Source organism: Piliocolobus tephrosceles, chromosome 14, assembly GCF_002776525.5.
Source record: "Piliocolobus tephrosceles isolate RC106 chromosome 14, ASM277652v3, whole genome shotgun sequence".
Lineage (NCBI taxonomy): Eukaryota > Metazoa > Chordata > Mammalia > Primates > Cercopithecidae > Piliocolobus > Piliocolobus tephrosceles.
The window spans coordinates 53,136,146-53,148,660 of NC_045447.1; the positions used below are offsets into that span (position 1 = coordinate 53,136,146).

General features: G+C 37.6%; 1 protein-coding gene across 3 annotated transcripts in view; it reads right to left on the reverse strand.

Annotated features, from left to right (window-relative positions):
• Positions 1–12,515, reverse strand: part of IFT74 (intraflagellar transport 74) — a 125,047-nt gene that overhangs the window by 22,731 nt on the left and 89,801 nt on the right. The window contains exon 14 of one of the 3 annotated variants that reach the window (XM_023203889.1): positions 5,280–5,666. The exons of the other annotated variants lie outside the window; for them this stretch is intronic. Within the exon in view, the coding sequence (XP_023059657.1) occupies positions 5,560–5,666 (107 nt within the window). The 3' untranslated portion in view covers positions 5,280–5,559. Of the gene's footprint in view, positions 1–5,279; positions 5,667–12,515 lie in introns of those variants that run through there. 3 annotated transcript variants of the gene reach the window in all.

The window sequence follows — 12,515 nt, forward strand, 5'->3', positions numbered from 1 at the left end:
CCACACATCTCAGCAGATTCCCAAGCTTCATAAAACTTTCTCCAATATCACTATTGCTAAGAAAGAGAGTGGTTAGAGCATTAGTGAACTTCTCTATTTTGTGATTTCTCAGTGGAGGATTAGTATCTGAGTTGCCCATAAAGGCAATGTAAATGTAGGCAGATAGACGGAAGCAAGTCAGTGTATCACAATGAAGGTATAAGCAGTTAAGCAGAAGGCTCTAATGTAGTAGAATCAACAATGAGGAGACCAAGGAAGAGGGAAAGGGACACAATGGTAAAAGGAAGGTAATTTTGGAGATATCCTTTAATTCTAAGCATTTAATGTCAGCATAGTTCTATACTCATTTATTTATTTCAGATACATTTACTGATTATCTACTGTGTGCCACATACTGTAATAGGTGTTGGGATATCAAACTGAGTAAGACAGTTTCCACCCTATTCTCAAAGGGCTTACACTCATTAGGTGTATAAAAACAAAAATGTATAATGCAACATAAGTGCTCTAACAGGTACGTATGAAGTGCTGTGGTAACCAGATGCGTGAAAAGAGTTCAGGAGGATTTTTCACAGGAATTATACTGGCAAGGTACTTTATCAGGTAACATGGGGATTAAAGAAAAAAGTAAAATATTTTCCTTTGAAGAATTTATACTCTAATAAGACAAGTATACAAAAATGTATACTATAAATTCAGGCTTTTTCATCCCCCAAGTAGGAAAGAAGAAATGAGTATGGGCTGTTAAAAAAAAGACTGGGGCTACTGTAGAACAGACACCATTGCTTTCTGATAGTCTCTGCTATAGCCAGCAGTGGAGAAAGGGAGTTATGCTCTTCTTGCACTGCCAGTAGTCTGAGCACCACCAAAACTACCTCTGTCCTCACTGCAAGGAAGTTCACCCCACACTTTTACTTCTCTGGCATCAAATGATATTCTCCTGACTCAGGCTTTATAGGCTTTTATACTCTGAGAAGTTACCATTTTCCAAATAGGTGGCTATCCTAATCTTCTCTCCTGATCAATACACAACAAGGCTTGTACTAGTAACTCTCCAGGCCCCAAGGCCCCCAACTCAGCAAAGCCTACTGATTTTCGAGTTGAAAGGTCAACAGAAAACAAAATCAGGGAGATGGGGCAAGAAAAAAAACTCCACAGGACTTCTGCACATCCAGATTGTTTCTTAGCATTTGAAATACTTCTGAAGCAGGCAAAGTCTCCCAGTACCCTTCCTTCTTTTTTTTTTTTTCTTTTGAGACACGGTCTCACTCTGTCACCCAGACTGTAGTGCAATGGTGCAATCTCGGCTCACTGCAACCTCTGCCTCCCAGGTTCAAGTGATTCTCCCATCTCAGCCTCCCAGGCAGCTGGAGCTTCAGGCACGTGCCACCACACCCAGCTAATTTTTGTTTTTAGTAGAGACACGGTTTCACCATGTTGGCCAGGATGATCTCGAACTTCTGACCTCAAGTGATCCACCCACCTCAGCCTCCCAGAGTGTTGGGATTACAGGCGTGAGCGACCGCACCTGGTCTCACTATCTTCTATATGGCATGGTTGCTATCCCTACTACCATTCTGGTCACTCTACTATGAATGAGCTCTAGTTTTTCTTTAACCCTTTTAACATATTATGCCAATAAACTTAAAATTCCAAGAAGACCGTCACTTTCCATAGTCTATATAACCACTTTTTGTTACGCAATCTAGGATTTCAGCTGTTTTCAAAGCTATATCACATAATTCATATTGAGTTATCTAAACCCCTTCTAACATTTTCACATTTTAGTGAGCCAGAACACTTTCTCCTCCCTGACTCCTGTTTCAATTTGAATTAGTTGTGGGGGCCTATAAAATTCCATCTTTTTGCATTCAGTCTCTCTCTCCCATCTACTTTCCACATACCATTATTACAGTAAGCAGCAAATTAGTATACAAAACACAGTCATTCTGTGGTATCTGACGGGGACTGGTTTCAGTACCCCAATCCCCTCTGTAGATACCAAAACCTGAGGATGTTCAAGTCTTTTACATAAAATGGCATAGTATTTGCATATAACCTATATATACCCTCCTGCTATATACTTTAAGTCATCCCCAGATTACTTATGATACCTAATATATTGTAAATGGTTGTTACACTATGTTGTTTAGGAAATAACGACAAGGAAAAAAAGTCTGTACATGTTCAGTAAAGATGCGACCATTGTCGCAAACTACACAGTACACATCAGCAACAATGTAACATTTTTTGTTTCATTTTCATTTTAAAAATAGAAATGGGGTCTTACTATGTTGCCCAGGCTGATTTTGAATTCCTGATCTCAAGCAATCCTCCTGCCTCAGCCTCCCACAGTGTTGGAATTACAGGCATGAGCCACCATGCCCAGTCACATTTTCTATCAACACTTGCAGATGACTTTCATTTAATGGCCTGAAAGAGTACATTAACATGCATCAAAACTCTGGCTTTTCTGGCTGAGCACTATGGCTCACAACTATGATCCCAATACTTTGGGAGGCCAAGAGGACTGCTTGAGGCTGGGAATTTGAGATGAGCCTGGGCAAAATAGGCCTGTCTTTACAAAAAATTTTAAAATTAAAAAAAAAACACACACACAACCCCTAGTTTTTCTCTCTTGATAACCCTCATTTGATGATTATGACGATTATAATTTCTTTTCTTTTTTTTTTTTTTTTTTGATACGGAGTCTCGCTCTGTCGCCCGGGCTGGAGTGCAGTGGTCGGATCTCAGCTCACTGCAAGCTCCGCCTCCCGGGTTCATGCCATTCTCCTGCCTCAGCCTCCCGAGTAGCTGGGACTACAGGCGCCCGCCACCTCACCCGGCTAGATTTTTTTGTATTTTTTAGTAGAGACGGGGTTTCACCGTGTTAGCCAGGATGGTCTCAATCTCCTGACCTCCTGATCCGCCCATCTCGGCCTCCCAAAGTGCTGGGATTACAGGCTTGAGCCACCGCGCCCGGCCCCGACGATTATAATTTCTATTTGGTGCTCACGGTGCCCATATGGTGAGGTGATGAGATGCACAGCACTGTAGGTAAGTGGTGAGACATGAGGCTAACTTGAACCTTCTAATAGGACGTCGGAAAGATCACTTATGCTGGAAGAATCTTCAAGTGTTTAAGGTCAAGGCTTCATAATACAGATGGCTTCAGTTAGGAACGCTGTTCTAGGAAGCTGTTTCTCCTTTATCCTTGAATCATCAAACAACTCTTGGAGTGGTTGTAGGCATGTTTGCTATCCCTCAGGTGACATGGAGGCTTTGTTCCATTGAAGGATCATATCCTTTAACACTTGCACCTGTTGAAAAACTGATGCAAATTTTTCAAGTATCCAAATTGATGACTGTGTTTCCTCTAAATCTGTATCACTGTCATTATCTCCTGTAGAGAATTTCAGCAGAACCTTGAGTTCCTTGCTGGTAAGGGTTTCTCTATGCTCTTCTACGTGTTCCTTAAAGTCACCCTTGATCATGTCAGAGAAGCATTCCCCACCAACTTCCTTTGCAACATTCAAGATATTCCTGGGCCAGGCGCGGTGGCTCATGCCTGTAATCCCAGCACTTTGGGAGGTCAAGACAGGTAGATCACGAGGTCAGGAGTTCGAGACCAGCCTGGGCAATATGGTGAAACCCCGTCTCTACTAAAAATACAAAAATTAGCTGGGCGTGGTGGCATGTGCCTGTAATCCCAGCTACTCAGGAGGCTGAGGCAGGAGAATTGCTTGAACCCAGGAGATGGAAGTTGCAGTGAACCAAGACCGTGCCACTGCACTGCAGCCTGGGTGACAGAGTGAGACTCCAACTCAGAAAAGCAAAAACAAAAACAAAAAGAATCATATTACTGACTTCTGCATCAATAATGGGGAAGCTCCTGAAACCACTGACTACCTCATTCCATAATGACTTCCAACATGCATTGACTGTCTTGGGCTTTGGGGCATCTACAGCCTCTGTAAAAAGCACAACTACATTTGCAATTGTGAAGCTCTTCCATAAATCCATGACACTGTAGTCAAGGTTAGCATCAAGGACAGCACAAATCCTCCCGAAGGTGAGGTGGATGTAAGTCACTTAATGCACTTGCTGATGCCTTGATCAAATGGCTAAAACAGTGAAGTAGCATTTGCCTTAGGAGGCAAGAACATCACTGCAACATCGTTATTAGTGAAGTAGAGAGATTAGGGATGGCCACGAGTAATGTCAATTATGAAGATGACCTTGAATGGCACCCTGTTCTCTTCCAGGTATTTCTTCATTTTAGGAATAAAAACGAATTCCAGGAACAAGACGGCCATCACCCAAGCCTTCCTATTGTGTTGCCAGAACACAGGCAGGCAATTTTTGATTTTAAGGGCCCAGAGACTGTTTGTTTGGTACACAAGACCTGGCTTGACCATGTGACCTGCTGTGTTGCCACATAGCACCAGAGTAAGATGATCTTTCCAGGTTTTGAACCCCAGAGCCTGCTTGACACTCTTAAGGATTTATATATTAGGCTTCTTCTTCCAGAACAAGTCTGTTTCAACACAACTGAAGACTTGCTATGAAAGGTATCCTTTGTCTTCTGAGTTTCTTGAGCTCTTGTTGGAGTGCTGCTACTGCCTGGCCATCAGCTAATGCTGATTCTCCTGTGATCTTTAAGTTCTTGAGGCTGTAGTACTTTCCACAGCTAACTAGTCATCCCTTACTATCCTTCAATTCCTTCCTCTCACTCTCTTCAACTTCCTCACAGGAATGCTCACAAAGGCTAAATGCTTTTTCATACATAATTTTTCATACATAATTTTGCCATCAACAGGGACATGCTTTTGTGATACTTTGTCTTCTCATATATTTGATGTTTTCTTCATCTCTGCAAGCAATTTTTTTTTTTTTTTGAGATGGGTTTCGCTTTTGTCGCCCAGGCTGGAGTGCAATGGCACAATCTTGGCTCACTACAACCTCTGCCTCCAGGGTTCAATCAATTCTCCTGTCTCAGCCTCTCTACTAGCTGGGATTACAGTCACCCACCCCTATGCCCAACTAATTTTTGTACTTTTTAGTAATGACAGGGTTTCACCATTTTGGCCAGGCTGGTCCTGAATCCTGACCTCAGGTAATCCACCCACCTCGGCCTCCCAAAGTGCTGGGATTACAGGCGTGAGCCACCGCGCCTGGCCAGTCTCTGCAAGCATTTTATCATGAATCACAGCGACAATTTTTTTGCCATTGTAAGGGCAGCACTAACACTTTCACAAATGTCAGCTTCCTTCTGTTTTATTGTGCCACTTTGGTAAATCGCACACCACTTTTCAAAAGATCTAAGATTTTTATTTTCTTGTTTAGAGACGGCACTTTACACTCTCTCTTAGTCTGTAAGGGATTTCTTTCACCATATAACTGATTTTTAGGAGTCTTTTTTTTCAAAGAAGCAAAGAGTGAACACAAGTAGCCAATGAATAAATTGCCAGATGAACAGTACTCAGACAATGGGTGCTAGAGAGAGACTGCGGATCTGTGAAACAATGGGAGGCTATGGTAGGGTATTCTTCAGTTCATTCAAATGGATTCCGCATAGTGCTTATTAGCACATGGCAGGTTCAAACTTGTTTTTTGAAACTTTCTGTATTTTTTTTCAGTTATTTTCCATCCATAGTTGGTTGAATCTGCAGATGAAGAACCCGTGGATACAGAGAATTGACTATATTGCTAAATTGCTATGGTAAAATGAGTACATATAAGCTTAATGTTTTAAACTAACCTTGGCATTAGGTTTCACCTAATTTTCTAAATACACATTCTCTGGGAAATACAGTTGACCCTTGAACAACACAAGTTTGAACTGAGGGTCTACTTATATGCAGGTTTTCTTCTGCCTCTGCTATCCCTGAGATAGCAAAACCAAACTCTTCCTCCTCTTCCTCAGTCTACTCAATGTGAAGACAATGAGAATAAAGACCTTTATAATGATCTACTTCCATTTCATAAGTGGAAAATAATAAAATCTTTATAATTCTCTTAATAACATTTTCTTTTCTCTAGCTTACTTTATTGTAAGAATACAGTATATAATACACACAAAATATGTGTTAACTGTTCATGTTATTGGTAAGGCTTCCAGCCAACAGTAGACTATTAATAATTTTTTATGGAGTCAAAAGCTATACATGGATTTTTGACTGCATGGCACACTCAACACCCCTAATCCCAATGCTGTCTTGAAGTGTCAACTCTCTCTCTATATATATATATTATATATAATCAAAATATATTATATACCTTATTTTAATATATATTTAATATATAATTTATATATTATATATTATATATATTATATTTATATATTTATATATTTATTATATATAACTGTATTTTAAATTTGGGCAGAAAAGTTTCCTTACAGCTATGCAAACAAGGTCAGATAATTATTTCTAAAGACAGGAGGCACTTTAAAAACTGTAATTGTAATTTTTATATATTGTATAAATTGTATAATTTTTATTATCTAATTATGTAAATATATATATTATATAATATATAATATATAATAAATATATTACATATTATATTATATATAATATATATTTTATATATATTTATATATTTATAATATACATAAAATATATTTCTATATAATATAAATATATCATATATTATATTTATATATCTATATATTTATTATATATTTATTAATATATAATTATATATTAATTACATATAAATAAATACATATAAATACATAGTATTTATATATTATTATTTATGTTAATATAGATTAATCTTTATTAAATATTATATATTTATATATTTATTATATGATAAAATATATATTATATAAATATATTTATATAACATATTTTCTATATATTTTATATAAACATAAAATATAATATACTATATAAAATATAAATATATTATAAATATAAATATAAAATTAATATAAATATATTATATTAAAATACGTTATATATTAATATATTTACATATAAATATGTATTTAATATATATATAAAGCAATTTTTTTGCTTTTTTTGAGACAGAGTCTGGCTCTGTTGCCCAGGCTGGAGTGCAGTGGCGTGATCTCGGCTCACTGCAAGCTCCACCTCCCAGGTTCACGCCACTCTCCTGCCTCAGGCTCCCAAGCAGCTGGGACTCTAGGCGCCCACCAACACACCCAGCTAATTTTTTGTATTTTTAGTAGAGACGGGGTTTCACCATGTTAGCCAGGATGGTCTCGATCTCCTGACCTCTGATCTGCCAGCCTCGGCCTCCCAAAGTGCTGGGATTATAGGCATGAGCCACTGTGCCCGGCCAGGGTCAACTGTATTTTAAATTTGGGCAGAAAAGCTTCCTTACAGCTATGCAAACAAGGTCAGATAATTATTTCTAAAGACAGGAGGCACTGTAAAAACTGTAATTGTAATTTTTATATATTGTATAAATTGTATAATTTTTATTATCTAATTATGTAAAACAAAAGGACTATGTAGAAGTTTGTTCCAACAGAGTACTGTATATAAAATCAAATAGTATAATTGGCAGTAGTTGGCATATACTAAACATAAGGTCCTTAATCATTTTCAAAAGTAGTGGTTATCAAACTTTAACATGAATCAGAATCACAAGGAGGACTTACTGAAACACAAATTGCTGAGCCCTCTCCTTAGGGTTTCAAATTTAATAAGTCTCGGGTACTGAATTTGCATTTCTAACAAGTTTCAGATGGTGGCGATGATCCTGGTGTAGTCATAATACCACCATTTTAATGAAAGATTCAAAGTATAGTTTAAACAATTTCTAGATTGAACAAAAATAATTAATTCTTCTTCAGCAGATATATGTTGGAAAACCACAGAATAGCAATGGATCGATGCCATTTGAAATATCAGATACCAGAAGATAAACCACTTCGAAATTCAACAGATTTTGTACATCCTGAAGGAAATACTGATGGGAAAATACTTTCTAATGTATGCTTTGGGAAAATAACTGCGGTAAAGTTATTCAATTTTCCTTTTATAAATTAACAGCATTGATAAGTCACTAATTAATATTTATGAGTATATTTTAAATTGATTGCTATTATGAATGTGTTTTGTGTTTATATATTTACTATTTATGTTATTGGTAAGGCTTTCAGCCAACAGTAGACTATTAATAATTAAGTTTTTTAATTATCTAATCTAATTTTCACAATAACCCTAAGAGGTAGGTACTGTAATTACCTCCATTTTAAAGAAAAAAACTAAGATAAAATAAGATTAAATAGCGTAAACAGCATGTCCAAGATCAAACAGCACAGCCTGGATTTGAATCCAGGCATTCCAGTAACAGGACACGTGCTTTTAAATAAAATGATTCTGATGGGGCATGGTGGCTCACACCTGTAATCCCAACACTTTGGGAGGTCAAGGCGGGCAGATCACCTGAGGTCAGGAGTTCAAGACCAGCCTGACCAACATGCAGAAACCCGTCTCTACTAAAAACACAAAAAATTAGCCGGGCATGGTGGTGCCTGCCTGTAATCCCAGCTACTTGGGAGGCTGAGGTAGGAGAATTGTTTGAACCTGGGAGGTGGAGATTGTGGTGAGTCAAGATTGCGCCATTGCACTCCAGCCTGGGCAACAAGACAGAAACTCCGTCTCAAAAAATAAATAAATAAACAATAAAAAAATAAATAAATAGAATTATTGTCTTTAACATTTTTAATTTACCTTCCATAACTAAAGAAAAAATGATCCTAACCTAAGCTTTAAAACTCTGAGTATGAAAAAGTATACTATAGACAAACCAAAGTATTATATTTTGTTATTTCACTACTTTTGAATGACAGATATAAATTATGCAGAAAGTTACCATGAATTCATTCAGAATTTAGGACAGTAATTCAATATTCTTATAGCACTTTGTGTCTATTTCTATTATGACGTATTTACCACATTGTAGCAACTAGTTATTTGTATGTATTATGGTATATTAGTAATCACGTATTTGGTTTTACAATCAACTCCACAATTGGGAAAATACTTGAATCTGGAAATTAATCATTTTTGGTGAGTAATAATGCCCAATAATCCCTCCTGAAGAGACATATGACAGTGACTGTACTTTGTTAACTCTATTTATCAATCCTACTGTGTATATATTAATAGATGCTCAGAAAATTAGCCCCATCTTGTGGATCACAGTAGTACTACAAATTCAGGCCTAACAGTCAAAACTTTGGAACTGTCAGTGATGTGTACATTATCTTGACTGACAAAAACTAAAAGTCATATAGCTAGCATTGGTGAGGAACCACCTTCACATACTGCTTTTAGTTGTATAACATAACATAAGCTTTTCTGGGAAGAAATTTGCAAACCAGTTGTAAATATAAATAATATTCTATTCAAAATTTCACTTCTAGAATTTATTCTGTAGAAATAAATAGACGAGTTAATAAACATGAATGTACTAGAGTAGCACTGTTCTTGGGAGTAAAAAGTTAGAAACAGCCTAAATATCAATGTGGATACAATGAATCCTATGTAACAACAATCATGGGGGTAGCTAATGGTTGTCAGAAGTGCTTAATATATGTACCAGGCACCTTTTTTCTTCTTTTTTTTTTTTTTTTTTTTTTTTTTGAGACACGGTCTCACTTTGTTATCCAGGCTGGAGTGCAGTGGTGTGATTTCGGTTGGAGTGATTTTGGCTCACTGCGGCCTCGACCTCCCAGGTTCAAGTAATCCTCCTGCCTTAGCAAATAGCTGGGACTACAAGTAGCTGGGACTACAAGCCAAGCACACATCACCATGCCTGGCTAATTTTTGTATTTTTTTGTAGAGACAGGTTTTCACCCTGTTGCCTAGGCTGATCTCGAACTTCTGAGTTCAAGCAATCCACCCCCTCCCAAAGTGCTAGGGTTAAAGGCATGAGCCACCACACCTGGACCAAGAACCATTCTTAAGTCTGACCTTAGAGCCCTAACATTGACCACTATGCTATACCATTTCTCAGAATGAAGTATACATCCTCATAGGGAAGAATGTATATTATACAGTTAAATGAAAAGACTCAAGCTCAGAAGAATTGTATATTAGTATTAGTCCATTTAAAAATATGTTTGTAAATGTATTTAAAAAGTCTAAAAGCCTAAACATCAAACTGTAAACCATGATTACTCTGAAGACTTGGATGAGGAGAAAGGAGATAACGTTTTACTTTATATACTTTTCCACTGCTTGCATTTTTCATGTTAAATACATGTCAGATTCATATTTAAAATTACAATTTTTAAAAATTAGCTAATCTGAATCTTTAAAACAATTTTAGTAGTTTAAGGACTTTTTTTTCCTTTTTTAAGATGGAGTCTTGCTCTGTCGCCCAGGCTGGAGTGCAGTGGTGTGATCTTGGCTCACTGCAACCTCTGCCTCCCAGGTTCAAGCGATTCTCCTGCCTCTGCCTCCTGAGTAGCTCAGATTACAGGTGCACGCCACTACGCTCAGCTAATTTTTGTATTTTTAGTAGAGATGGGGTTTCACCATGTTGGTCAGGCTGGTCTTGAACTCCTGACCTGGGATTACAGGTGTGAGCCACTGTGCCCGGCCAGGACATTTTTTTTAAAGCTGGAAAGGATGACCTCATATAAGCTGAGGCTAATTGCCCAGTTAATGAAAGCATGAGGATGGTCATTTAAGGCAAACACACACAAAAATTTTTTTTTAAAAATCAGTAAAATGATGTACCTTCAAGGTGCTTAAACTCTCAGAAATTCTAGGTAAGTAAGGTTTACAATTGTCATTTCTTGGTATGAATGGCAGGTTGAACATGCACATCTAATTTTGATCCTTCCCCAAACCCCACTAAAACTACAGTAAAAAGAATTTTTATAGGTATAAACCCCCAGCATATAGAAATAGGAGAAAATAGCAATAACATTTTGGAAGCTGAAAGCAGACGGACAACTGGTAACTGACCTAGTAGAGTTGAGAAAGTCTAAATCTAAGCCAGTGTTGGGTAAAGCTGAGAACTACCCTCATTTCAAAAGGCTCAGTATTTTTGCTTAGAAAACTGATCACCTTTTTGTGATTTGTGAAAGGCTTTGACATGTCTTATAATAGTAATGCTGTTCTTTACAGAATTTATTTAATGTAAGGGAATACACTAGTAAAGAGTAAAACACCAGGCACAGTGGCTCACACCTGTAATCCCAACACTTTGGGAGGCCAAGGCAGAAGGACTGCTAGAGCCAAGCATGTTGAGATCAGCCTTGGCAACAGAGCAAAGCCCTGTCTCTACAACAAAAAAGTTTTTAACAATTAGCTGGGCATAGTGGCGTGCACCTGTACTCCTAGCTACTCAGGAGTTTATTTTACTTTACTATTTTATTTTTTATTTTATCTTGTCTTATCTTATCTTATTTAGCTAAGGCGAGAGGATCACTTGAGCCCAGGAGTTTGAGGCTGCAGTGAGCTATGATGTCACACCACTGTACTCTAGCCGGGGTGACAGAAAGACTCTATCTCATTTAAAAAAAGAAAAAAGAAAAAAGAATTAAGTAAGGGCCTGATTTCAGCTAAGTGGATGAAGACACTATTTACTCTGAAGGACTTCAGTGTAAGATATAAACTCTCAAGTATTAATCTGTAGTAAGAATAAAAGAATTTCTTAACAGATTCCTTAACAAAAACAAGCTGGGCACAGTAACATGAGCCTGTAGTCCCGGCTACTTGGAAGGCTGAGGCAGGAGGACTGCTTGGGCCCTGGAATTCGAGGCCACAGTGAGCTATGATCATGCCTGTAAATAGTCACTGCACTCTAGCCTGGTCAACACAGCAAGATTCATCTCTATTAAAAAAAAAAAAAAAGGTCACTTGGCTATATGTTAGAAGTAAGCCTTGAGGATAAAAACATCCTTATTAAAAATAGTATCCAATGTTGAGTGAAAATATTAAGCTGCTATTGTCCACTTGGTATGTTCTGCTTTACTCAGAAGAACAATACTTTTTCTATTACTTTCTCTTGCTTGTACAGAACCAATATTTTAGAAAGCAAAAATTAAGCAAACGTGAAATTGTTGGCACTTCAACTGAGAAAGGAGAAATCAGGATGGGTTCAGGTTTTTTGGAAAGTAGCATGACACCTGCCAATAACACTCCACCTTACTAATGACGTAGAGCTTGTAGCAAAATTCTGACCATATGACTTTCATTAGAGCTTTTTCTCATTGTTTCTAGTTAGCACACATATACACAAATTCCTTCCCTGCTAAAATATAGAACAGTGTACCCCCTTTTCTTTTCTTCGAGATAGAGTCTTGCTCTATCACCCAGGCTGGAGTACAGTGGCGTGATCTCGGCTCACTGCAATCTCCACCTCTCGCGTTCAAGCAATTCTCCTGCCTCAGCCTCCCAAGTAGCTGAGATTACAGGCATGCACCACTAGGCCCAGCTAATTTTTTTGTATTTTCAGTAGAAATAGGGTTTCACCATGTTGGTCAGGCTGGTCTTGAACTCCTGACCTCAGGTGAT